Below are 27,043 nucleotides of genomic sequence, written 5' to 3'. Positions count from 1 at the left end.
GCATGGAGGGGCCCGCGTGTCTGGACAGACCTGCTCATTTATTTAGCTCATCAGCCTGATTGCCCGGCTTGAGCAGGAGGCTGTCAGTCCTGCTACGGGGTTGGTTTTCTTTTGTTGATGGTTTTTCAGGAGGATGTACCGACTCTAATCTGTACGATTTTTGTTGCTCCTCCTTGATTCCTGACCTTCCGGGACAGCTTGAAAGCATCCGTTCCGGGCAAGGCCCAGTGCATCCGGTCACAGTGCAGACGTCCACCCGGGACCGCGGGCGGGCAGGGCACCGCGGGGGCCATCCGCAAGGCCAGCGGAACAGAGTGTCAGCTCTGAGCTTTGCAGCGCCTGGAGCTGAAGCAAGTGACGCCTGTGACCACGAGGAGCCAGGACCTACCGGTCGCCCCATCGAAGTTGCTCCTGCCTTTCTACAACTTCTGCGAACACGTCGTGCAGAGCCGGCCGCTCCCCAGCCCGCGCCCCTCCCTCCGATCCGCAGGGTGCCCCGGGCCCCGGGTTGGGGCTGGGTGGGTGGAGCCTGCCCCTAGCCCCCCACTCCGCCCCGGGATGCCCGGCGACTGCACTGAGCCCCGTAAGTCCCACGGGGTGGGTCCAGCGAGAGAAGGGGACAGCCGGCCGCGTTCTCCAAACTGAGTGGCGTCTGGACAACAGAAGACCCTCCGGACCCCGCCCCGCCGCCCAGAGGATTAGAAAGCCGAGGAGGACGTGGTCCCGCGCTGAGGCCTCGCTTGCTTTTCACACCCCCGCTTCCCACTGGATCCGCGACCTCGGAGGGCTGCAGAGACGCGAGTGGGAAGGGACTGGGGCGGGCTCAAAGGCAGGGCTCCCTCGGCGCCCACTGCACCAGAGGCCCGGAAGAAGGCCTCCCCGGGGACTCGGTGCCTGTAGGTGCGGCCAAGGGGTCCGAGGAGGTTATTCCTGCGTCCTCCCTGTGTCCCCCGCCGCACCCAAAGCCCCTCTCCTCCCAGGAGGCGCCCGAAACGCGGCCTCGAGGAGGCCTAGGCGCGCGGGGGCGCCCCCAGGTCCGGGGACCCCGGCGAGCGGACACGCGCGCACTCGCTCCGCCGGGCACGCTCGTCCCCGCGCCGGGCAGCCGAGCTGGCGCGGGGGGCGGGGCGGACAGGCGCTGGGGGGTGCAGGAAATGCCAGTAATTGGGGGAAATGCGCAAGGATTGCCCGCGCGGCCTTTGATGTGCGCCCGGGGCGGCGCGGCCCTTCCAGGCCGGCGAACCCGCACCGCGTGCGCCCCGGGCCGCCCGCGCTCCCGGGAGTGCAGCCCGCCCGAGCGCCGAGGACGCGCGACATTGATCTGGAGGGAGCAGGAGGCCAGGGTCTCCCCACTGTGTCTCCCGTCAGGCAGCTCGGGTGGAACCCTTTTTGTCTCTCCCTAGACCCCCAGTCCCCTGGGCCTCCCGGCTTCCCGAGTCCTGGGGGTTGGGGGGGGGGTGGTGTTGCGGGCGGCCGAGCCCTGCAGAGGAAGGTCGCTCTGCCCACGCACCCTCCGGAGGAGAGGCCGGGTCTCGCTCGGCCTCATGTATGTACACATATAAATATAGTGTTCGTCCAAATGACATTCCGCTCGCTCTCCCTCTGGCCCGCCCCTCCCCCCTCTTTTCATCATCAGCAAATAAAGATTAGCTGGGAAGATTATGGAAGCGCTTTCAGGCTGCTGCTGATCTTTATTCCGGAGGCTTTGTGATGATATTGATGATGATGATGGTCAAGTGGACAGTTTGATTTTTGTGTTTGGAGCTAGTTATAAAGAATCAATATTATATCAAGGGGTAACTTTCGTGATAAAGGACTTTAACCAGTCCGGCTATTCATCATAAGTCTGTAGCAAGCAGATAGGTCAAAAGAAATTATATTGCACTAAAGACTGAGTCTTCTTATCTCTCCCATACCAGGGGAATAGGGACAAGCCGATCGATACAGTAGCTGCTGTATACTTCTTGCAATTATCAATAGCTGATTTCGCCTTTTGAGGCCTGCATCTAAAAATGCAAGCTAATAATCGTTTGAGCCTCCCTGCATAGGCAAGGGAGTCAAGGTTTTAGCTGGCCACTGTTTAAGGAATCATCCGCGTTGAAGTGCCCCAGCCCGTCCACCACAGCCCAGATATGCGGCTCAGTGGTCAAGAAAGAAGTGCTTTCACATGGCTTGTGTAGCTAAGTGTGAAGACGAATGACTCTGTGCTGTTCTCTGTGTGTGACATAAAAAGCCATGGAATGTTTGCCTGGGATGCCTACATGTGAAGCTGTAAGCTGACCTGTAATGAACATGCAAGATGACTGTGAAGCACAAAGAGCTAGACGGATTTCTATAACTACACACGTGGCTCCTATCTATAAATATATTTAGACATATTTATCTCAATAGTGTTGAAAGCAAAGAGGGTAACAGCAGGAGTTGTGTGCAGTGTGGGCAGGGGAGTTAGCTATATGTTAGTTTATTTAAGGAGAGCATTTTATTTTTATGGGGAAAGTGATTTCAAATGGGTGAGCGCGAAGCTCAGAAAATGCGTTTTCAAAAAACCATAAGTATAGTTTTTGGCTGCACGTTTCCTAGCACCCCGCCCCCCCCCACCGCCCAAATGTAATAGAAAAGAAACATCTTTATAATTGGCACTTGACATGCTGTTTGCGTTGGGCTGTGGAACACCCAGCACAGATTTCCTGTTGATGGAAACATTTATCATCCTGATTGCCCCAGAGTGGCAGGTGGTGTTATCAATTACCTCTTCTTACCAATAATAATATTAGTATGGTAATATCTTTGCTCAAGTGAGAACCAATTAGCGGTCACTTGTCACAACATTAAAGACACAAAATCATGCTGGTTTTAACCGTAAGGACCTAAAAACAAAAGTTGGGGTGGGGGAGGAACCAGAGACAGGGGAGAGAGAAGAATCCAACTTTGATTTGGGAGGGGAAAAAATGAAAAGAAACAAAAAAAATAATAATAAAGCTCTAATCTTTGAATACTTTTTATACAAAGTAGCTGGGAAAATAAGCACATTGTAAATAAAGTGCCCAATGCACCTTATGCAAAGCTGTCTTTCATTTTTGAAGAGCCAGGTAGACTCAATAAACCGGGACATTGAGACAGAACCAAGCCTTTGACCTTCCCTTGTCAAGTCAGTATCCCAGATACGCTTTCTGTAGTATCTGAATAAATGATACAAATTAATCAAACACTTAATTATATGTTCCACTAATGTAAAATATACAGTATTAATTTGCAAATAATATTATTAAGCAGACAAAATAATAACGTGTCGCCTCCAAAGATGAAAACAACATTGCAAGAGTAAAGACAATTAACAAATTAGATTTAATTATAGGGAAGAAAACCAACTTTTGTTTTTGCAATAGTGTTTAGGTATTACAATACTGTAATAGACAGCGGTCATGTGACGGTGAAGACCTGTGTGTTGCCTGCACACGTCGGTATCCACACCTCTGATGCACAGCTCCGGGGGTCCTTTCGCTTGGGCGAGACTTGAGGACACATTCTGGTACCTCATCTGTGAAAACACCATTCTTGACACGTTGTCGACTCGCACTGTAGCTATTGTTGGGACTCGAACTTAAGACAGGTATGCTTTCATTAAAACTTCCTGCACTAAATAAAAACACTTAAAGTTTCAGACCTCAGTGGAGGGAGGCGAAGGAGAACAGGAGGCTCAGGAGGTAACTCGCCTTTTGTTTTCGGCCTCTACTTTGTATTTTATTTTATTTTTTTTAATTTTATTGATCTTGAATACCCCAGTCAATCTTTTAAAAGGTTTCCAGATCCACACCACCCAGCCTTGGCGGGGAATTTCTGTAGGTTCCCCTTCCGCTGAATCCCTGGCTCTTTCTGTCCAAGTCTTTGCTCGATCTTCTCAACGAAATCCGAGCGCAGAGAGCGCGGGGGACGAGGTGGAGCCGCACCTACGTCCCGCCGGCCCCACCCCGCGCGCGCCCTGGGCGGGGACCGCACCCCGCGCCCCGGCAGGTCGGACCGCGGGCTCGGCGTGCGGCTTCGCGGCCGCTCGCTTTGTGGCAGCCCTGGCGTCCGCCGCAGCCAAGCCCAGCCTGCCGTGTCTCCCCACTCACAAAGCGCCTCGCGGCTGGCGGACACGTCTGCGATATGACGGCTCGCTTCTTACAGCTAAAGGGCCGGGGCCTGACATTCGCCTTCGCTGGAGGGACTTACGATCCACCCCACGACCGCACACCGTAGAAAATGCAAAGCGAGTCGACGGAATTAGACAGTGGCGTTTGGAAGTCCGGGAAAGACCTAAGGAAATCGTGCCAGTGGGTCGCAGAGAGTGGGGGACAGGGGTGGGGGCTGGGGGAGGCGGGCGAATGGCTTTAGGAACAAAAAGGCGGGGGCCGGTGCGCGCGAAGTGGCCCGAAGTGGAGGAGTCGCCGCCACGGGGCCCGAAGGCTGCGGGGGAGCCGGGCGCGGGCTTCCTCTGAGAGGGTTCGGACGCCGCGAGAACTTCCATTTTCTTCTTTTCCCCCAAAGTGTCAAGTTTTGTAAAAAGAAGGGAAAAAAAGAGAATTAACCAGGTCACAACAGGCAGTGCACCTTTAACCAGGACTCCGACCCACTGACGGCCGCTTTGGGGTCTTTCTCTGCTGGGAAGCAGACGTCTACCTTTCGGCTGCGGCGCTGCAACTTCCCCAAACTCCTGCTGTCCTGTAAATTCTGCAAGAAACTTCCACTCGCTACCACTGCCCGCCCCTGCCTCGCCCCTCCTCTTAGCCACTCTTTTCCCAGGAAAGTTCCTGGCCAGCTAGCCCCAAAGCCCTGGCTAGAAACTTTTCACTGCCGAGTGCCTCTGCGCCGGATGCGAGAGCGTCCCTAAAATGCAGCAGCATTTGCCAAAGTTGACGGCGCACCGGCGAAACAGACCTTCCCTGCATCTCCCAGCTTAGCTATAAAAGCGTTACCGTGGGGGGTGGGGGAGGATGTTAACCCTAGATTTCGAACATGTTTCATTTTCCACTTTTTATTTTCAAAAACAAAATTACCTAAGTGAATACTCCTGCCACCAAGTAGCAAAACAAAACCAATCTTCAGGAATCTGGTTGGGAGGGGGTGGCAAAAGCGGTGGCGAGATCTCTTTGGAGACGATTCCAACCTGTGCGCTTCCTTCCTCTGCATGATTTTTCTGCGCTTTTCCTGGAGCCCAAAGCTGTTGCTTCGTGAAACTTACACAATTAGAGGCGCGCGGGAGAACACCGACTGAGAAGAGGGAAGGTTCTAGAACGGAAAAGCAACTCGCGGAGAGCCGGGCGAGTGGCGCAGGGCCGGGGTCCACCCGGGGGCGGGGGCCGGGGTCCCCACTAGTCAGAGCCCCGCTCCCAGCCACTCGGGGAGATCGCAGCCCTGCGGACGCCCGGGGCTGTCTGCGAGCTAGCAGTTCCCTTCCAGCACACGACCCTGGGGGAAGCGCCGGGAGGCCATCTGTGCCAAAGCTTCGTACCAGACAGGGCCACTTGCGAAGACAAAAATAATAAATTTAGGAAATGAAAGAAGACATGCTGGGGCTCCGGGCACAGGCGCGAGCTCGGCAGCGACGGGCCTGGAGCACATCCCGGCGGCCGCTCGCGACGGAGGACACGCGCGAGAGTGGGCGAGGGCGCGCGTGCGCCGCTACGGGTGGGGTGCGCGCGCGGGGGCGGAGGCGCGCGCCCGATAACCCGCGGAGGGTGGGTGCGTGTGCCGGCAGCGCGCGGCGCCCGCCGCCCGGTGATGCGGGGCCGGTTCGGACGTGCGCGACCCCTCACCTGCTCCCCCTACATCACCCCCAAAAGTCCAGAACGCGGTGGGCCGCGCGTGGGACTTTTGTGGACTTAGAACTTTCAGTCGCGCGGCCTCCGGGCATCCTGCGCTCCCTGCCCACGCCACAGGCGCCCGGCACTGCTCCCATCAGGCTAGGGAACTGGGGGTGGGACGCGAAGCCCCGCGCTCCCCTCCCTGTCCCCGGATTTAAGGAGCCACAGGCGGCCCGGAGGCCCGGCGGGCGGGCGAAGCGCCGGGGCGGCCCCGGTGGCGGCGGCGGGCGGGGCGGGCGCTCAGGAGTCGAGGGGCCGGGGGTGGGGGGCGGAGGCGGGGAGACGGGGGTGGGAGCGGAGGGGAGGGGGTTCGAGCGGAGGGGAGGGGGGTCGAGGGGAGGGGAGGGGAGGAGCCGCGCGGCCCGCGCCGCTTCCGAACCGGAAAGTTGGTCTTGCCGAAGTCCCGCCACCCCGGCGTGCGCACTCCGCTCCGGCCGCGAGCCTCCGGGCCGGGCCGGCCGCCGGGGGAGCCCGAAGAGCGGACACGAGCCCGGAGAGAAGGTCCGGAGCCGGGGACACCACCTGAGCCCAAGCGGGGCCGGCGTGCGGAGAAACGCCGAGGACCAGCGGAGGCAGGCGGCCGGCCGGCCCTCCGCGCCCGGAGAGCAGGCGGCTCGGCGCCCGAGCGGCCGGGAGAGACAAAGGCGCCGGCCGGAGCCCTGCCCGCGGCCGCCCGCTCCGGGAGGGGCGCCGGGCGGCGGCGGGGGGGCGCGGCGCGGGGCGCGGGCGGCGGCGCAGACACTCTATAAAGGGGCGAGCCCGGCGCGCCGGCGGAGAGGCGCCGCGCGGACGCCGCCAAAGTTTGCTGCCTGCGCTCGGGGCCGGGCGGCCGCCGCGGCCGGAGCCGCTCCCGGCCCGCCGGGCCGCCACCGGGCGCCGGAGCGCGCGGAGCCCGCGATGTGAGGCGGCGCCGGCCGCGCGCCCGGGTCCCGCAGGCGGCGGCCCCTCCTCGCCGCGCGGCCGCTAATTGCGAGCGCGGCCTCATTTGCATAGGCCGCCCGAGTCCGCTGGAGGCCGGCCAATCGGCGCGGCCCTCTGCTAATGGCCATGCATTATTCACCAGCCTAATTGCTCAGCCCCATGCGCGGCCCGCGCAGCCGCCGCCGCCGCCGCCCGCGCCCCGCGCCCCGCGCCCGCCCGGCCGCCCCGCGCCGTCCCCGCCGGCCGCCCCGCTGATGCCGCTGCCCTGCGAGGGGCCCGCGCGCCGCTAGCAGCATGTCTCGGCGCAAGCAGGCCAAGCCCCAGCATCTCAAGTCGGACGAGGAGCTGCCGCCGCCGGACGGGGCTCCCGAGCACGGTGAGGGGCCGCGGATCGCGGGGCGGCCGGGCGTCTGGAGGGAGCGTGGGCCCCACGGACCCGGAAAGTGCCCGGGCTTCCGCGAGCCGGTGCCTGCCGTGTGGCGCTCGGCCCGGGCAAGGCCAGCCTGGGGATCCGGTCCTCCGCCGGGGCGCGCGGCGCGGGAGTTTCGGGCGAAGTAAACTTGGCTCGGCCGCCGCGAGTTGAGCTGCGCGCGGAGGCGCCAGGGCTCGGGGACCGCGGGGAGCCCGCGCTGCCCCGCGGAGGCCGGCGCGCCTAGCCGGGCGCGGGCGGGAGGGGCCGAGCTGCCGCCTCCGCGCCGCCCCCCGGGCTCCCCACGCCTGGACACTGGGGCTGGCCTCTGCGATCGCGGCGCCCACTCGGGAAAGCGCGGCGGCGAGGACGCGTCCCGGGATCTCCCACCGCCGGATGCGGGCCGGGGCAGCTTTGTTCGGCGCCCGGCGCCCCAGGCGGTGCGCTCTCGGAGCGGATCCGCCGCCCTGACCGCGGCCTCCTCCTCCCCTGCAGGCCAGCGGCCGCTGGTTGTGCCCCGAGGGCCGCGGAGCCCGAGAGGTCCGGGCGCGCCGGCAAACCAGCGATCCCATTCCGAGGCGAGTAGGAAGTCGGTGTGGCCTGGCCTTTCCTAATGGCCGCCTTGGGAATTAACCCCGGGTGAGCTGCCCCGCGGCGCGGGGGGTGGTCGTGCACGCGGTAGGACCCGGCACGCTTCTGTCGCCTCGGTTTTCTGGGCCTTTTCCTGCTCTTGGAGGCACCGCGGCCACTTTTGCAGTCGGCTTGGGGGTAGGGACTTCCTGCCCATCCAGGAGGGAAGGTAGGAGCCGCGAAAGTTAGCTCCGGGCGAAGAGCGGGCTGGCCTGGCGCGCCCCAGCCCGGGAAAGTGAAGCCTCGGGCCTCGCGCCGCCCTCGGGTCCCCAGGGTGCGGGAGGGGCGGCCGCGGGGCGATCGCGGGACGCGGGGCGACCCTGCACTTGCCCGGAGTCCGGGCACCGAGTAGTGTGATCCTTACGAAACAGGCCGGCCAACTTTTTGGATTAACCTATTATAAGTGGTTTAGAGTAGATACGCATCTTTGCTTTGGGAGCTAGGCTGCAGAAAATAAAAGGAGTTGAGGAGTTTAGCGAGCGGTGCCGTAAAGTTTGCCAAAGCAGGTATTCGTCCACATCGGAATGGAGAAGGGAGCAAAGGCTTCTTACGCGGCTGGGAATTCAGGAATTAAATAAAATTCGTGAACTCGTGAGGGTCTTTTTTGTCACAGCGGAGGTAAGAGGTTCTTATCTGTGTCGCCTGGTCACCCAAGATTAGAACGGGAGATATGCTAAAAAGAAACGCTTGCATATGGTGGGTAGATTAAGGACAAAGAATCTTTTTGTCATGGAAATGGATTTTTTTTTGTTTTGTTTACTTCATCACATAGAATTTCTCACACTTGGTTTGTTTTCTATTGCCCTCAATGACTACATGATCAAATGAATGGATTTATTTCTGCCGAATGAGAAAGACAGTCTTTCCTTCAAAAGAACTACATTGCATCCCAGTGAGGAATTTTAAAGCTTTATTATTGTGGCTCCTGAATAGCTTAAAATCGGCTTTCACAGCCGCCCCAAAATGCAACAATGTAAATACTTCTCAGCTTTGTAGGGTCGTTATCAAAATGTGCAATGTCTCTTTTTATTAAAGCATATTTTAATTAATAGAGTAAAACCCCTTGCATTTAACAATTAACAAGCCGAGGCACTGCTATTCATTTTTAATTTCACTTCAGAAATGCGAGCATGGTGAACCTCCTAGTGTAGCATGTGGAGGGGTCCAGAGCCCTTATTTGAAAACCTAAGATGGAGTAAATTATTCACAAGTTCTCTTTTGAATTCCTCTTGTTGTTACTGAATTTATTTCAGGGTGAAACATATTCAGGATTTTTTTTTTTAACCCACCATGGGATTAAAGTTTTTGTCTAGGCTATGTTTTTCACAATCATTCAGAGTTGTAATCAAGATATTGCCACAGTTCCTGATCATACTTTGCAACAGGCCAAAAATAGCCTGTCTGGGGCTGAGTCTCAGTCAAGGAGTGTGTTCCCCCGATTGTTCCGGCAAACTGTTTAAAAAATAGTTCTTTCTGATTTAATTATTCTGAAGCTGATTGTTCATGGAGCATAAAAGATACTCTGTTCTCTGTTCACTTAAGGAATGTTCATGTATGTATTACTCTGTTGTACTGATCGCCATTAGGAGAATTAAGTAAAATATTTTTTTTAAAGATAAATGGTTGTGAAAATTAAATCACTCCCCCATGAATTCAGATATTCTCAGAATTATATTTTGTTAAAAGCAGTGGAAATAAAACAAACTATGCATCAAGTTATAAGTGAACTAAGTTTACATTGTTTTAGAAAGGAAGTAAATAATTCCTTTGTATCACTTTGGGTGTTACATGTTAATTAAACCAGTGAATGCCTGCAATAAAATTGAAAGTTCTTGATAATGACATGAAACAAATATTCTGTGCAAAATTTTTAGTATGGTATGGGCGGGGCAGAGGTGCACAGTCACATTAATTTACAGTAAAAGGCTTTATTTCTTTTAAAAGAGAAATGTGACTTATTTTTCAGGCTTTAGTTTTTAGGCAAGCAGTGAAAAGACAGCTATCCAAAAATGCCTTAGTGCTTTCCAGACCTTATTGCAAAAGTGAACTATGATGACGTATGTAGAATGGGAAAAAGCAATAAAGATTTACATAGAGTTCTAAAGTTATTCTGTTGTTAAAGACGTGTTTTCAGGATGGCTGGGACTCGACTTACATTCCCAATAGATACTATCTTTTAAAATTGCAAAGTGTTCCCTTCCTGTTTCTGAAAATTTAGAAATAAATGGGATGCAGTTTTAGGATTCAATTAATTAAATGTATGCCACCAATATTGAAGTCCTCTGAGCCAGCTGAATGTTTTTGTTCTAAGAAAAATTAATTAAAACTTCTAATGACGGAACAGCACTTACACTCCTACTAAGAGCTTTAAAAGGTGTATTATTGCTATCCTTCATTGGATAAAATACAAATGAGGGATATATTTTATTGTCGTTAGAAGGAAAATATGTATATAAGGAAGAACAAAAGAATATTATAATTTAAAGCAGTTTGCCATCCTGTATCTTGTTTGTTTTTTATTTTCTGTCAACTCACAGTTACATGGCTATCTTAAAAATCCTTTAAAATGTGGTGATCCTGTGATTTAAGACTTTACCAGTGGTATTCATCGACTGTGTTTAAATTAAGGGGAAGAAGGCCCCCAGCCCTGGGTGCTGAGATCTTTTCTCTTTTATCTGTCTGTGCATGATTTGCCTTCAGCGCTCAGGGCACTCACTCACACACTTACAATTCAGCATTGCAAAAGGAAACAATACGGAAGCCACTTTCTAACATCCGTAGGCAGACTGTTTTCTCTGAAACATGAAAGGTAAGGAGTAAGTTAAGCAGGCGGGGAAAGGAAAAGAAGAATTTGCAAACATTTATTTTTAAAATGGCAGTTAAAATCCTAATCTATTTAAAAATGCATAATTTGGCGACCAATAAAAAGTCTGCCAATTAATACACACCGTACAGAGAAAGAGCTGATTATGTAAGAGTTAGGGATTTTTTTTAAGGCACATTTAAACTTCCACAATCTATGCATAATCCAATATTTTTAGGTCTGTTTAGATCCAGAAAAGGAAGAAGGTATGGACCAACAGCAGGAATTACTTAGCAAGCTGATTATTTTTTGTATACAAGATGATGGCAAAAGTGGGTCAGATTTCATTTTCAACTACAGTCTCTAAGAGGCTTTGCCATTCACCCCAAGATAGCTCTGAGAACGTTTTCTTTTGGGGAGAATTCAGCAAAGGTGCCACCAAGGTTTCCGTTCTGTGTACTGAACCCCAGTTAGAATTTAACATCCTTAAATGTAAGTATTTTATTTGCATGAAATAAAAACCTGCTTAACTGCCAATGAGGTCATGCCCCATCCTTTAAGGCTGGAAACAGTTTCAAGAAAGAGAATTGTTAAATAATACCTACAAGAGGAAGAGGTTTTGTTGTTTTGTTAGTTTTCATTTCCTTCATGGTTTCTTGACCAGCTGCCAGGCTAAGAGCAGCCTCGTGAAAACGAGAGCTGCTTCTGCCGCTGGTGGGCCAGGTTTGCCCTCACAGCATGTGCGATGCTGCCCACACTCCGGATAAGACCAGGCGTAAGTAAAAGCTATGTAGACACTGCATGTTTCACTATTACTCTACATAAACTTTTATATTTTAAAAAAGAGCCCCGTCCTAAGATTATATTCAGTTTTTCACTATTACTTGACATAAACTTAAGCCCTATCCTTAGGTTTTTCTCTCTAATTTGAACACTTGTGTGATCTCGAAAGCAGTTAATTTCCAAGCTGATGAGTAAGGCAAGTCATATTGCAGCAAGTGTGAAATATTAATTGAAATAATAAAATAATGTAACGGGCTCTGTTTATGTGAGAGATCAGGGTTGGCCTGTTTGTTAATTAAAGGCAAGAGAGCGGGTCCAGGGAGACCTGAGGCTCTGGGGTGGCATCCAGGCGCCCCTCCGTGGGCCTGTCTCTTCCAGGCATCCCGGATTAGTCCTGCTGACCATCCGGGACCCCTCCCCCTCCGCGTTCCAGGAAGCCTTGGGGCCGCACAGGGTCCTGCCTGGTGGCCTGGGATCTGTGAGAAGGTGGGCTTACAGGGGACTGCAGCTTCCTAGTGCTCTACCAGAGGTGGGTGGCTCAGAGCACTGCTGCAGCAGACCTGCTGGTTTAACCTTTGCCTGCTTTGCCCTGCCAGGGGTGGCCACTAGATGTCAAGCTCATAATACAATTAGTGCATCTGTGCTGTTGACCTTGGCAACAGGACTCACCAGTGTTCTGTTAAGTGTTAACACTGGCTCTGGGAGTAGACTGGGGACCTACAGGTTTGCCCTGTGCTGCTGGGCTTATCAGATGCCCGGCTAGTTCAGCCCAAGTGTTTATAGTTCTCCAAGAGGGAGAGAGACCCGTTTTCTTTTGTGCGGCTGTTACATCTTGAACTGTTTAATTAACCCTGCAGGTGCCGTGGCTCTTGGTCTTAATTCTTCGGCATTCCTGGTCCTCTTTGCTGAGTGCCCTCTCCAGACCGCGGTTTGATCGTTGACTGTAGGCTCAGCGCAGGCAGACGCTGGCTTCAGCCCCCGGGCAGAGCTTTTCCAGGAGGATTTTTTTTTTTTTTTTTTTGCTCATGTGTAAACTTCCCCTGTAGAAATGGAACAGTGTGCTGAGGTGATGGCAAATCCTGGAAATGATTTAATAACCTGAGGCCGAGTGCAGGAGTCGACAGTCACAGTCGACGGATGGCCGCCTTCTTCCTGGACACCGCACAGTGCCGCAGCTGCGGGGCCCTTCAGGCCAGGTGTTTGTGCATCCGAGAGGCTTGGCTTATTTCTTTATCTTTGTGCCGGTGGATATGGAAAGTGAGGAGGTGGGGGAGGACCTAGGCAATTGGCTGCACAGATGCATGGTGGAGTAGCTCATTTAGTTTCATGTGTGAGTTTATCTGGACCAAAAAAGTGACCCAGCACACACCGTGCTTTTCCCCTCCCCGAATTTTGATCGAAATGGTCTGCACTGGCCGCCGAATCTCAGGTTTGTGCGTTGCTCGTGAGGCACAGATAGTGATATCCGTGCATTCATCGGAAGGGTGATTACAGCATAATATCTGAATGAAAGAACGATTGTGCAACCTTGAAGTGCAACAAACATCTTATTATTTGATACAGCGTCGGGCAGATAGTTAAGACAAGTGAACGTTGTGGCTGCTTTCCAGCTGCGTGCGTCCATAAAGGAAACAGTGTTCTCCCTCCCCGGTGCTTCACCCCGCAGAGGAGAACCCGCAAACCTTTTAAACAGAAGGCGTTTGGTGCCTGTGCCACAGGTGGTCCGTCCTTAACACATTTGAGGCGTGGGCCACTGAGTCGGCGGAAGCCGGCCTGCGGGTCAGCGCGGCTTGGGCGAGGCGCGAGCGCCCTCCGCTGTCCGGCTCCGAGCGCACACGCTTGGAGGTCTAGGGAAAGGACAAAATTTTTCTATCGCGTCTGGAATTTCTTCTACATTGTTAAACACAGTAGGGGTCTCTATTTGTCTCCTCCTGTTTCACAGCTTGGGCTCAGTATGTGATAATTCATCTTTCTTTATGGGATTCAAAGCTATCATAAGGAGTTAAAAAGAATTAATTTGCAAGAAAATAGTGTCTCCTAACAATTTGGGAAAACTTGAAAAATGCTTCTTAGATTTTTAAGGGATGGAAAAGGCACAGGAGAAAAGTACAGTTTCCTTTCCTCAAGACCCACGTGTCTGTTTCCCAGTTACTAATTAAAGTGATGAGATTAACATCCCTTTTCCCATAAGGAACAAGTTTTGCTTCTCGTCTTGTTAAAAGGAATTAAAAAGTGTAGCAGAATCAAGGTGAAAGTTTGAGCTTGATCAACAAAATTATCAAACACCTGTTTACTGCTCTGTGTAAGTGGTTACTTATTTACAAGGTACTACCTCCAGGATGCAGAGAATAAAAACGCCTTACTGAGAACTCCACTTAGAATTTTTTTAGGAAAGCATCATGTGGCAAATATTCTCATCAATATTACCATGATGCTTTTTACTTGTAGCTTAAAAAGATCACTGGGCATGTAAGCACTCTGCCAGGTCATCTCTACTTGGAAGACCACCTTAGCTTTTGCAGGCAGTGAAAACCTGATCCCTGTATAACATGATCCTTGTATATTGTATAGCAGACCAGGAATCGGAGCTGAGAGAGAGATGATGCAAGGGGAGGTCCTTTCACATCCAGAGAGTTATAAAGGGGACATTTTTGTTAAACATCTTCCGTGTTTTTATTAGTGAGAAGGGGGAAAATATGTACTTTTAATACTGCCGTTGAGGCCTTCCCTAGTTGGAGGCCTCTCTCTGAAAGGCGAGGGAAGCCTTTTGCCCCTCCTGTGGCACCCTAGATGGCACACGTGCTCAGGAGTGCTTGAATGGTGAGCGGTAGAAACCCTGAAAATCTCATGTATAAGTAGTAAGTGTGGGGCTAGCTGTAAACTAATTGCACATTTCCTCTCCAACTGAAATAGCCTCAGCTTCCTGCGTGTCCCTCCTCCTGACTGTGTCCAGGAGAACAGACCCCATCGCCGGGCTGGCAGCCACAGCCAGTGCATCCTTCATGTTAGCAAAATAGGGCTATTTTCACAACAGCTCCTTCTTCTCGTGGACACTCAGTCGGTCCAGCAAAGCTGTGTGGCACTTTCAGAAGGTAACCTCGACCAAATACTCCTGTTGACCAAGAAGGGAAGATTCCTGCCCAAGTTCTGTTCCTGGGTGCACTGGTTGGCATTTTTCTCCACTAGTTCTAACCCTTGCACAGTCTAAGCCCCTGACTCTTTGCAGTTTGAAGTCTCTTAAGTCATTGATCTGCCAAAATGCGAAAAATAAATTATTTTGACATTAATGATAATGTTAACAATGCTTGTTTTTCAGTTGTCCCTTTTGGGAAGAAAGAATTTCCTATTGCATTGGAAATAAATATCTCAAACGTGTACTGTCGTTACAGTGGCTCATGGACATGGCTTTACCGTGAAACAAAAATCTTAAAGCCATATCAACAAATGGATGTAATAACTTCTACTTTTAGAATGCAAAAGCCAGTTTCCAATGTAAGTTCAATTAAAAGATAGTTGAATCCGACACAATAGTGGCTTAACACAACGGCAGGATTAAAGGACTTTATACGTTATATGATAAAATTGCAGCTGCTGTCAGATCTTTCCTATGAGGGTTTTCTTGTTATAGAAAGCACTTTTTTAAAGATAAGTACTTCCTGATTAGCATGTCTACGCTGTAACGCGATGCGTGTAGCCACTGTAACAAGAAGCAAGTTTTAACAACTTATTTTGCGTCTCACCCCGAACGCGACATAAGGTCGCTGCTTTCACTCTGGACTCAAGTGCAGTCTTGCTGCTTCTAAAGAGCTCTGTCCCCAGTGAAACAGGCTCGCTTTGGTTCTTCTCTCCCAGCCAATTCAGTTGAAGTACTTGTTGTTCTTTAAAAACGTTCTTAAAATCTGCACCCAAAATTTCAATTCCACATGTGACGTATTAGACTCTTTTCATTTGTATTCATTGCATTCAAGACTGTCTTGTGAAATTTGGGCTTCTCTATAACTTTCATGGAATGCTAATCCCACTCGGATTTGATAGTGAAACAAGTAGAAATTAACAATTGAAGTGATCGTGTTACCATATTTCATGCAGACCCCAGTAAGAAAACTATAGGTGGTGATTCTAAATTATTTGCCCTCAATAAGAAATATGAATTGTATTGAGGAATTTTTTTGTTCACTGATTGTAGTTTCTTAAATATGTTTTAGTTAAAAGGCAAATTTATTATGAAACTTCGCTTGTAAAATCCAACCACTGTTTTGTTAGGTTCATTAACATAATGAACTAACAGGCCCTAATGTTCAGAATGCCATTTTCACCCGATTTCCTCTCTCCAATTTTGCTTTCCTTCTTCAATTTTAGAGGCATACAGTGGAAGTTTATTTTACTTTGGCAAGAATATCTTCATTGTGTTTAGGTAATTATCAATTTCCTTTAAACAAAATGGCTTATTATTCGGTAGATAGTGCTTAAATATTATTCTGTGCATGGTTTCTACAATTGAGACACAGTTATAATTTTGCTAACCTGCAATGGGGGCAGGAGGAAATTACCTTCCCAGCTTTCTTGACTTTGCAGGTGAACCCCGCATACTTAGCACATGAAAAAAGCCAATGAAAATGTAAAGATGTATCTTTAAAGTAAATAGAGATTTATTTGGGTTTCTTAAAACTTTAGAGAAAAGTACAGTGTAAAATAAAATCTTGTTTCCTTATTTCACATGCCATAATTTGTTACAAAGAAAATCTGGGAAATGCTCATTTATAAAGATGTAAGTTAACGTAAAGTAAATTCTTCTAGCAATTGTTGCACTTTAAGTGATCCAGCAATCAGCCAATTTCTAAGCATTTTCTCAGTGAATTGTCCCCAATACATACTCCATATTAAAAAATATATTCTTATATAGCACAGGGAACTATATTCAATTTTTATATATTCAACTATTATTCTTTAATAATCTATAATGGAAAAGAATCTGAAAAAGAATACAGATTTAAAATATAAATATGTATATATACAAAATAATCACTTTGCTGTACACCTGAAACTAATGCAACATTGTAAATCAACTATACTTCAATAATAATTTTTTGGAAAAGAAAATGAAAAATATTCCTTGGACAAAATATACACTTGTGTTTAATTGTGTAAAACTTTAAACGTATATACCATGTGAATGCTTTTGTATACCATGTAAGTTATACATTTTTTTCTTCTCTGAGGAATAAAGATGTAAAAATAATTTTTCAAAAAATTAGCAGTATTTAATTTCTCTGTATTTTTCTCTTTTTGTAGTTTTCTTTTTTAAAAATATTAAAATTAAAACTATGAAGACTATGGCTGGCCTTTTATATCATAGCTTTAAATTGTTAAAATTAACTTTTAGAATATTTTGTGTTCTGATAATTATACTATTTATGATACAGTATAACACTGATTCCAACTTGATTGCTTAATGCAGATGAACTTTTTAAAATATCCACTAGTGCTTTTTTTAATATGTGGGTCTGCAGAAAAACAACCCACTGTTATGAACAAATTGTAGAGATTCTTTGCCTTTTTAAAATAGGTGGACTAAAATGTGAGATAGGCCGTGTTTTCTTATCATTAAGAAATTATTTACCTGAAGAGTTGAGGCTTTTTTCCTGCCCTGTTCCATAACCTTTGCGAGTTTCAGATCAGATTTTGCATACATAGAGCAAAGTTAAGTACTCCAAGTATTTATTTTGTTAACGCTGCTATCTGCAGTATAAATCAGCCATGTCTTTGCTTCCAGCTACACTCGACCTCATTACAGACACCGATTCCGCTCCTGCCTCTGTGCAGTAAGGAGGCTCCTTGCAGTCTGAGCTTCAGCACTGAATTTAGTTTAAAAGTCTAGCAGGTCTTTATGGGCTGCAGCTCTAACTTTTTCCCCTTCAAATGGTTGAGCCAGTTAAGAAAATGCTAATTGAACACTGCTAATAATTTTTTAAAGGCACGTATAAATTACCTGGAAATAGCAGTCTTGTGGAGAGCAGCCGACCAACCTCGAATTATAGTTTTATTTTCTTCTCTAGCAGGGGGACTAAATGTTTTCACAGGATATTTTTTACAAGTCAGATTTCTTTATTGAGATCAGTGCCAAATCCTTCTTTCCCTAAAACCCTAAATGAGAAAACATGGAGGCTTCGCAGCAAATCCTTTTGTTGATGTTTCAACAGTAAACGGTTTTCGGGGATGTGGACCTGAGGATGCGTGGCGCTCACACCCCACTGCGCACGACAACAAAGGGCCGGCTTGAGGCTGTCACTTGTCTCTGTTCAGGTGATTTGTCGCTGTCACTCCATCCGCAAGTTGACAAAAAGCAGTTGCAAGGCAGTGTTACCCAGGCCGGCACAGGGAGCCTGAGCACCCCGTTGAGGGGGCCCTGTCACCCCAGCCCCCCTGAAAGTAGGAGCTGGGCATGTCCTTGGATGTTGGTTTCTCCTTCCTGTATAGCTATTTATTTGATCAGGTGTGAATGAGAATCATTCATTAAACAGGGTTGTTATTCGGCACAAGAGGGTAACGGGAGTCGGCAAGTCGCTGCCTACAACAGTGATTAAACATGTGTAACCAATTAGAGGGTTTCCACCATGGCACAAGCGTATAATTTGCTAAGTCTTTCTATGTGACTAGATGAAAATAGGTACAAAAAGTGTGTCTGACTACAATGTTCTCATGTTAAACATGTCAACATAAATGAACTTTAAATATATAATTTCTAGTTTGTTAACAATCTGTGGGACATGATTGGCTAGTAACAATAACATATAATTTTGGTTCATTTTGCCAAGAAATATTGCATCTGACAGAGGCAATTAATTGTATTAAACATGATTAATTTTAGGCACAGACTATATTGATGTTATTCGTTTGGTGAATCCTGAAATGTAGAAAAGCACTGTGTCTGGAGGCAAGTGCACCCGCTAGAAAGATACAGGATTGATGTGTTGATCGAACTGCAAGTCGGGGAGATTGTTTTTCTGAGCAGAGATGTAAGAAGTGCTTATATATTCTTTGTTATATTTACAAATGAAAGTATTTAGCTGAAATTTCCTCCATGAAATAAATGCCCATTGATTTGAAAGTTCTGTAGAATTACATTAAATCTGTAATGTCTCTGCACAGCATAAAGATAATAAATCTCCGTGGTCCGAGCCCAGGAGAGAGGCTGCGGCCGGCTCCCCTGTCAGGTGCTGACGTGAGTTTGAAAGGTTACAGATTAGTTTAGCAATGTTAAGCGAACTGGCAAAGGCATCTCTGATTTTGCTGGAAATGAGGAAGCCGGATGGTAGGGGAGTCCTAATGAGCCCATCGAAGGCTGGCTTTGTACCCAACAGACAGGGTGGCTGCAGATTGTATGAAAATATTGGAAATCAATGGCTTCTATGGAATTTCATTAAGCAGCAGTATCCACAATTGATAGAACCTCATAATTTGATGGATTGTGCTAAGAAAATGATTAGCTAGCTAGAAAGAGCCATAGAATACACACGCCAGGACGTCAGAAATGTTGAAGTGGGGTAATTTGTACAGAATAAAAAATATTGATTTTACTTATGTGCCAAATTTTGAGATGGAGGGCGGGCTGTCTCTTGAGGCCAGGCTGATGTAATGTCTTGCTTTTCCAGCGGCCCCCGGGGAGGGTGCCGAGGACGCGGACAGCGGCAACGAGAGCCGGAGCGGAGGCGAGGACACACACGTGTGCGAAAAGTGCTGCGCCGAATTCTTCAAGTGGGCCGACCTGCTGGCGCACAAGGAGGCCTGCACCAAGAACCCGCTGGTGCTAATCGTGGGCGAGGATGAGCCCGCCCCGCCCTCCGAGGACTTCCCCGAGGCGTCCCCGGCCAGCTCGGCCAGCGAGCGCGCGGACAGCGAGGCCGCCGAAGAGACAGCGGCGGCGGCGGCAGCGGCCCCGGAGGGCGGGGAGGCCGCGGAGGCGAGGGCGCCGGAGCGGGAGGACGAGCCCATGGAGGTGGGCGCGCCCGCGGACAAGGGCTTCCAGGGCCCGGGCGCGGCGCATGTGGGGCAGCCGCCTCCGCCGCCAGGCCCCGAGCCAGCCCCCGGGGCGGCCTACGGCATGCCCAGCACCAACGTGACCCTGGAGACCCTCCTGAGCACCAAGGTGGCCGTGGCGCAGTTCTCGCAGACCTCGCGGGCCGCGGGCGCGGCGGGCCCGGGCGGTGGCGTGGCGGCCGCCGCGCTCCCGCTGATCCTGGAGCAGCTCGTGGCCCTGCAGCAGCAGCAGGTGCAGCAGCTGCAGCTCATCGAGCAGATCCGCAGCCAGGTGGCGCTCATGAGCCGCCCGCTGCCGCCCTCCCGGCCGCCGCTGCACCCCGGGCCGGCCGCGCACCCCACCCTGCCACTCTCGGCCGGCGCCGGCCCCGCGGCCACGGCGCAGGGACCCGCCGCCCCTCCGGCGGCCTACGAGGGCCCCCAACACCTGGCCACGCCGGCGTCCACAGCCAGCACCCCGCACGTCGCGGGCGGAGGCCCCTCGGCGCCGGAGCTCGGCGCCCCCTCGTGCTCTGGCGCCCCCGCGACCTCCACGGCCTCCGCCCCAGCGGCCGGCGCCTCGGGGGGCGCCTCCCGGCCACAGAACGCCCCCACGCCCCCCGCCCTGGGGCCCGGGCCGCTGCTCAGCTCGGCGCCCAGCCTGCCAAGCCCACTGCTACCTCAGACCTCCGCCAGCAGCGTCATCTTCCCCAACCCGCTGGTTAGCATCGCGGCCACGGCCAACGCGCTGGACCCCCTGTCGGCCCTCATGAAGCACCGCAAGGGCAAGCCCCCCAACGTGTCGGTGTTCGAGCCCAAGGCCAGCACTGAGGACCCCTTCTTCAAGCACAAGTGCAGGTTCTGCGCCAAAGTGTTCGGGAGCGACAGTGCCCTGCAGATCCACCTGCGCTCGCACACGGGCGAGCGGCCCTTCAAGTGCAACATCTGCGGGAACCGCTTCTCCACCAAGGGCAACCTGAAGGTGCACTTCCAGAGGCACAAGGAGAAGTACCCCCACATCCAGATGAACCCCTACCCGGTGCCTGAGTATCTGGACAACGTGCCCACCTGCTCCGGGATTCCCTACGGGATGTCGCTGCCGCCAGAGAAACCAGTCACCACCTGGCTGGACAGCAAGCCGGCGCTGCCCACTGTGCCCACTTCGGTGGGGCTGCAGCTCCCGCCCACCCTCCCGGGTGTGGGCCTCGGCAGCTACGTGGACTCCCCCAGCCTCACCCCCGCCAGCCGCTCCCCACAGCGGCCCTCGCCCGCGTCCAGCGAGTGCCCCTCTTTGTCCCCAGGCCTGACCAGCTCCGAGGCAGGCGTCCCGGTGGCTGCGGGATCCCCACAGCCGGCGCCCGGTGGATCTTCCCTGCCCAAGACCGAGCCTGTGAGCCTGCCCTGCACAAACGCCAGGGTAGGGGACCTCCCGGCCACAGCGGGGCAGGTCTCCACCGCATCTGCCCTGGCGGACAGCGGCGCATCCCCAGGCCTCTGCAGCCCGGTCCTCCCGGCCGGGGCCGAGCCATTTAAGGCCAAGTTCCCCTTCGGAGGGCTGCTCGACTCTATGCAAACGTCCGAAACCTCCAAGCTGCAGCAGCTGGTGGAGAACATAGACAAGAAGATGGCAGACCCCAACCAGTGCGTCATCTGCCACCGCGTGCTGAGCTGCCAGAGCGCCCTGAAGATGCACTACCGGACGCACACGGGCGAGCGGCCCTTCAAGTGCAAGATCTGCGGGCGTGCCTTCACCACCAAGGGCAACCTGAAGACGCACTTCGGCGTGCACCGCGCCAAGCCGCCCCTGCGCGTGCAGCACTCCTGCCCCATCTGCCAGAAGAAGTTCACCAATGCCGTGGTGCTTCAGCAGCACATCCGCATGCACATGGGGGGCCAGATCCCCAACACACCGCTGCCCGAGGGCTTCCAGGATGCCATGGACGCCGTGCTGCCCTACGACGACAAGGCCGCCGACACCCTGAGCGCCTGCGACGACGACATGGACGACAACTCCCTGGAGGATGACGCCGAGCTGAAGGACGTGGCTGGCGGCGACCCGAACAAGCCACTGCTGGCCTTCTCGGGCTCCTGCCCGCCCTCCCCGCCTTCCGTCATCTCCAGCATCGCCGCCCTGGAGAACCAGATGAAGATGATGGACTCGGTCATGAGCTGCCCCCAGCTGAGTGCCCTCAAGTCCCTGGAGAATGGGTCTGGGGAGAGCGACCATCTGAGCAACGACTCGTCCTCGGCCGTGGGCGACCTGGAGAGCCGGAGTGCGGGCAGCCCGGCCCTGTCTGAGTCGTCCTCCTCCTTGCAGGCCCTGTCACCCGGGAACAGTAACAGTGAGAGCCTGCCCTCCAAGTCCCCGGGCCTTGGCGCCCAGGAGGAGCCCCAGGAGACCCAGCTGAAGACGGAGAAGCCGGACAGCCCGCCCCCCGGCCCCGAGAATGGAGGGGCGCTGGACCTGACGGCCACCCACCCGGGCCGGCCAGCCATCAAGGAGGAGGCCCCCTTTAGCCTGCTGTTCCTGAGCCGCGATCGGGGTAAGTGTGCAAGCACTGTGTGTCTTGTTTGTGCCAAGCCCTTTGCTTGCAGGAGCGCCCTGGAGATCCACCTCCGCAGCCACACAAAGGAGCGGCCGTTCGTGTGTGCGGCCTGCGGGCGCGGCTGCTCCACGCTGGGTAACTTAAAGCAGCACTTACTGACCCACAGGTTGCGAGAGCTGCCTCCCCAGTTGCTTGACCCCAACTTTGCTCTAGGTCCTGGCCAGGGCACCCCGAGCCTGGGCCCTGGCTCCACGCCCACCACCATCAAAACGGAAGTGAATGGGCACAGCAAGGCCGGCCTGCTGGCCGAGGGTCCGCCGCTGCCGGCTGCCGTCCAGGTGCCCCCCGGGCCCCCGACGGTGATGAGCCCTGGCCTCGCGCCCATGCTGGCCCCCCCACCGCGCCGGACCCCCAAGCAGCACAACTGCCAATCGTGCGGGAAGACCTTCTCCTCGGCCAGCGCCCTGCAGATCCACGAGCGCACCCACACTGGGGAGAAGCCGTTTGGCTGCACCATCTGCGGGAGAGCCTTCACCACCAAGGGCAACCTCAAGGTGAGGGTTGCCTGGAGCCCCCTTGCCTCCTATGGCTCTGGCTGAGGGGCACCCCCGAGAGAGCGTGCGTGTGCCGTGTCTATGAGTGTTATGGGCGAGTCTGCCTTGCATGTGTGCCCAGGGACGCGTGTTCCATGTGGCGCTCCCACGCACGTCCAGGGCCTAGCGAGGAGCTTGCCTTCCGTGCCAATCTGACCTCCCCTTGAGAGGCTGGTGCCGCCTGAGTGGCTGCAGGGTGTTGGGGAGATGCACACTTGCTGCCCTGAGTCCAGCGGGCCACTGGCACCAAAATAGCTAGGCTTTTAGATGCTTCACGTGGCACAAGCCCCGCTGATCCTGTCCAGAGGCCAGGGCTTTGACCTGTGGGTTTGTCCACGTGATTGCCAAGAGGGCCCAGTGGGCATTTGGCAGAAGCTTCCCAGCCCAAGGGCCAGGGGCAAACGGTACGATGATAGAACGTTGGTATCAAAGATGCAGCCAGGCAGCCCATCTTCCCTGGAAGCAGGGTGTGTGGCCAGCACCACGGAGCCATTCGGGCCAGCGTGCTGCTTTCCAGCCCAGGTTAGCTGCGTGTGGGGTCTCAGCGACCCCCTTCAGTAGGCACTGTGGACGTGGCTTCCACTTCCGGAAGGCCACCTGAGGTCCTTGCTGATCACAGGTGCCCAGAAGTTCCCTCTGTGTTGGGGAGAAAACCAGAGAAAGGCACAGGAAAGGCAGGAGTTCCAAGCAGAAGACGATCTGGGTGTAGGGGGAGCTTTGGGACCCTCCGGGTGGCTTATGGGTCTGACACCTTAGTGGGGAAATCATGCTGTCCAGCTGCGAACTGATAGGGGCGTCCATCAGCTCATCGGTCAGCTTGCCTTGTACTGGACGAAAAGAGTGTTGCAGGTTCACGTCTCAGATGTTCAGAAAACCTCACCTAACAAGTTTGTTGTCCCAAATGAATGCTCAGGCTGGGGAGGAGGGGGCAGAAAGGAAATGGAAGGCGCCCCCTGGCCTCGGATGCCCTGTAACCGGAGGCTGGGCGTGCTCACGCCCGGGTGTGGCTCTGTCCCCACAGGTGCACATGGGCACCCACATGTGGAACAACGCTCCCGCCAGGCGTGGCCGCCGCCTGTCAGTGGAGAACCCCATGGCCCTGCTGGGCGGCGACGCCCTCAAGTTCTCAGAGATGTTCCAGAAGGATCTGGCCGCACGGGCCATGAACGTGGACCCCAGCTTTTGGAACCAGTACGCCGCTGCCATCACGAACGGGCTGGCCCTGAAGAACAACGAGATCTCCGTCATCCAGAACGGAGGCCTCCCCCAGCTCCCCGTAAGTCTCGGCGGGAGCGCCCTCCCCCCGCTGGGCTCCCTGGCCGCCGGGCTGGACAAGGCGCGTCCAGGCAGCAGCCCGCCCATCGCAGGGCTGGACAAAGCCAACTCGGACACAGGAGGCAGCCGGCCGTTCACACGGTTCATTGAGGATAACAAGGAGATTGGGATTAACTAGCCACGTCCCTGCCCTGCGGGTGTCCATCTCGATTCACCCGGAGCGGGAAAGACATCACTGGGTGACCGCCTGAGGTGGCCTCCTGCACTGCCTGGTTGCACCTTTCGAGGTGAGCTTGGGAACTCGGCAACCTTGGAGATAGATTTGAGTCAGAAAGAGACGTCTTCCGAGAGCCGTCTTGGAAGCCGAAGGGGCTCAGACCACATCCGTTCCATCCCTCCAGAGCCCGCCCCGTGCCAGGGAAACTCGTCCAGTGGTCTTGTTGGAATTAGTTAGAAACTTGAACTCTGTCTTTACAACTCTCATCTCAATGACGCGGTCCAGTGCGCCTGACGCCGGTGCCGCACAGCACCTTCACCTGTAGTATTTATGACGTTCAGATGATGCGGGTCACAGACAATGCAGCCTGACCATAACGGAAGCTTTTGTACTGCAGAATACATCTGGCTATGTGAATTTTTTTTTTTAAGCAAGATTTGCTTTACTATAAATAAGTGGGTGATTTCCATGCAGGCAAAATTGTGAAGTTCTGTTAGGAAACAGCATGCTTTTCGTGTGCAAGCACCTGTCAGTAACAAGCCTTTTTTTTTTTTTTTTTTAATTTAAATGTCTGTAGCTGCTATGTGGACAGTGGTCTCTAGTGTGGTCTGTAGCCCAGCAATTGGGAACAAGTCACAGACAGACGTCACCGTGAATTATTCACAACGTTATAGCAGTTGTGAGTAAATATTTCACATTATCAAAGCTGTACAATAAAAAAGTAATGTTTGTATAATGTGGTTGCAAACTCTTAATTTATACTATTGCACTTTTAGTATTTTGTATTAGGGAGGTTTGTCTATAATTTGAAAATTTTAAAAGATGTAAAGCATTTTATAAATAGTACTTTGATTGAAGGAAAATGAAAAAAAAAAAGCTGTTACAGTCTTAGGTCAAACGTTACAAGAAACCTGTGCTCCTTAACCAGGAAAACCACCAGGACTTGTCAGTTCCTCAGTAAACTAGGGCCTGCCATTTCTTACATTGAGTGATTTAACTTTTCTAGAAAGCCCATGTAAAAGCTTGACCACCCCCGACAAAACTCTGGTGAACTCGTCTTAGGGCTGTGACACCAGCACAAGCCGGGAGGGGGGAGCGAGCAGCTGCCATGCAGGTGTGATCTCGCCATCCCCTCTGCTGCTGCCTCACACGCCCGCGGACCAGATCCCGACTGCCTGCAGGCCTGGCATTGTGTCCAATAAACCGAGAGGTGCCGGGTGTCGGGCAGTATAATCCATCACAACCGGGACATTTTCTGGGTTTCTGATTTATTTATTATCTTCTCAGATGCAAACGAAGCGCACTGTGGTCCAGTCACTCGAAGTGCAGGCTTTTGCTGGTGACGGTCAGCTGCTCCGAGTCAGGGAAGGGCCCCGGGCAGGTGCAAGCGGCTCAGCTGAGCCAGGCCGTGTGGACAGGTGGTGTGTTCTACCTCATTCTGTGTGCTGCACGTGTGCCGGAGTCTGAAAGCGGGACCTCCTCCGACTGCGCAGTCCCCCTGGTCATCACGCCCGGGGACAGTGCCGGGAGGCGAGCCTCAAGGAAGGAGGCTGGCAGTCAGCCGCCTCAGCAGAGACCGAGCTCTAGAACAATCTTCCTAACATAGCCCCAGCAAGCGCAGACCACATCGTGTCACTGAGCAGAGTTTCAGAGCCTCACAGATGAGCAGGCCTAGCGGTGGTTTCTGTCGGAAAAAAACACAGAACTCTCCCGCTGTTTCCCACAGAGATGGGATGGAGTGAGCCCCGGGAACCTGCTCTTCTCCCAGGATGGGTGAGGGTGTCCCTGTGCCGGGAAGAGAAAACAGGTGCTGGGTGTCGCTGTGTTTCAGCAGTGAATGTTGTTATTATTTATCTGTGTCCCTTTTGGTGTGATTATTTTGGGGGGGTCGTATTTGGTACCATGTAGTGCTCTGTCCTCCCAGAAAGATGTGTATATACCGTGAGAAAAGAGAAATGTAAAGTGCTGTACATAAGGCGGCTCGCAGCGGGCAGTGAGACTGCCCGGCCTGTGTCCGGGTGAGGCTGTCCCTCCGCACGGTGGAGAGACACTATTTTTCTATTGCAGCACCGTGCAGGGCCGGGCCCTCCCTGAACCAGTGCAGAGTTGTTACCCAGATCCAATATTTTTTATGACGAAATCTGTGGCTTGACACATCTACTGATTGAAATGGATGTCTTAGTCTAGGTTCCTATTTTGTCATATGGAATTGAATAAAATGCAGGATGTACTATTATTTCTGAATGGCGTTCCTTGATTATTCTAATGGAAAAAGTGGAATTTGAGGTTATGGTCATTGATGGTGGATGTATATTTGTGGTGTTTCTCCAAGGACAGTCAGTCAGGTCTGACAGCTTAGATTTAAGCCATATCTAAGCGTGTCTTGAATGGTCTTGAAATTTTCATGTTTCACCTTTTTCTAAAATAAAAATACAGCCTTTTGATTGTGGGTTTTTTTTTTTAATTTACATCTTTGACGGAAGAAGATGTGGTATAAAATGCCTAATGACTAGAGACTGTTGACAGTGTCCAAAAATGACTGCACTCCGAATGACCCTCCCGTGATGGGCCTTGAGGAAAACCTCGGTTCTTTGGGTCCCTAAAAACTAAATAGCTGTGCCTCCAGCCGTGATTCAAGGAAGCAGGCCAGAGAGGAAGGTGCAGGGCCCTCCCTGAGCCTGTCAGTCCCAGATGAAGGGTGCCCCTCACTTGAAAAGAAGCTTTACCTTGCCAAAAACATGTGATAAGGCATAAAACCTTACATAAGTCAGTAGCTCCTGGATTTCAACATATATAATCCATTTTTTCTTCTTTTAAAAAAATAACTACTGATACCTAGAAGCCACAGTGAAGTTCACCTGGGAGACTCTGGGTGTTTCTGAAGTGTTGAGAAAGGTACTAACCACTAAACAACTGCCCAGTCCCCCGGCAGGTATCATATGTCATGAGCCTTAGGAATTAAAACCCTGTTGATTTCAGAGCTAGAGTAGAAATTATGAGCGATAAA

The 27,043-nt window shown here is 52.3% G+C and overlaps 1 protein-coding gene and 1 long non-coding RNA gene across 3 annotated transcripts; one reads left to right on the top strand and one right to left on the bottom strand.

Moving 5' to 3' along the window:
* Window positions 1-3,326: 3,326 nt before the first annotated feature.
* On the bottom strand, window positions 3,327-6,660 carry LOC138428544 (uncharacterized). Its single transcript, XR_011252490.1, has 2 exons — window positions 5,037-6,660; window positions 3,327-4,513 (listed from the first exon to the last, which is right to left on the bottom strand). It is a non-coding gene; the product is annotated as an uncharacterized lncRNA (long non-coding RNA).
* Window positions 6,661-7,037: 377 nt separating this feature from the next.
* SALL3 (spalt like transcription factor 3) lies at window positions 7,038-26,480 on the top strand. 2 transcript variants are annotated; one of them, XM_069568426.1, is made up of 4 exons: window positions 7,038-7,140; window positions 19,042-21,948; window positions 22,165-22,505; window positions 23,566-26,480. In XM_069568426.1, exons 1-4 carry the CDS (start codon window positions 7,059-7,061, stop codon window positions 23,995-23,997), a joined length of 3,762 nt encoding a protein of 1,253 aa, XP_069424527.1. In that variant the 5' UTR covers window positions 7,038-7,058; the 3' UTR covers window positions 23,998-26,480. The 2 variants fall into 2 exon arrangements, with proteins under 2 accessions (XP_069424527.1, XP_069424526.1); XM_069568425.1 differs by having other exon boundaries at window positions 19,042-22,505.
* The last annotated feature ends 563 nt before the right edge of the window (window positions 26,481-27,043 follow it).

This window comes from Ovis canadensis, chromosome 23 (assembly GCF_042477335.2).
Source record: "Ovis canadensis isolate MfBH-ARS-UI-01 breed Bighorn chromosome 23, ARS-UI_OviCan_v2, whole genome shotgun sequence".
In the NCBI taxonomy this organism is placed as follows: Eukaryota; Metazoa; Chordata; class Mammalia; order Artiodactyla; family Bovidae; genus Ovis; species Ovis canadensis.
The sequence above is the reverse complement of the archived record's forward strand: the minus strand, read 5'-3'. Positions and strand labels throughout refer to the sequence as shown.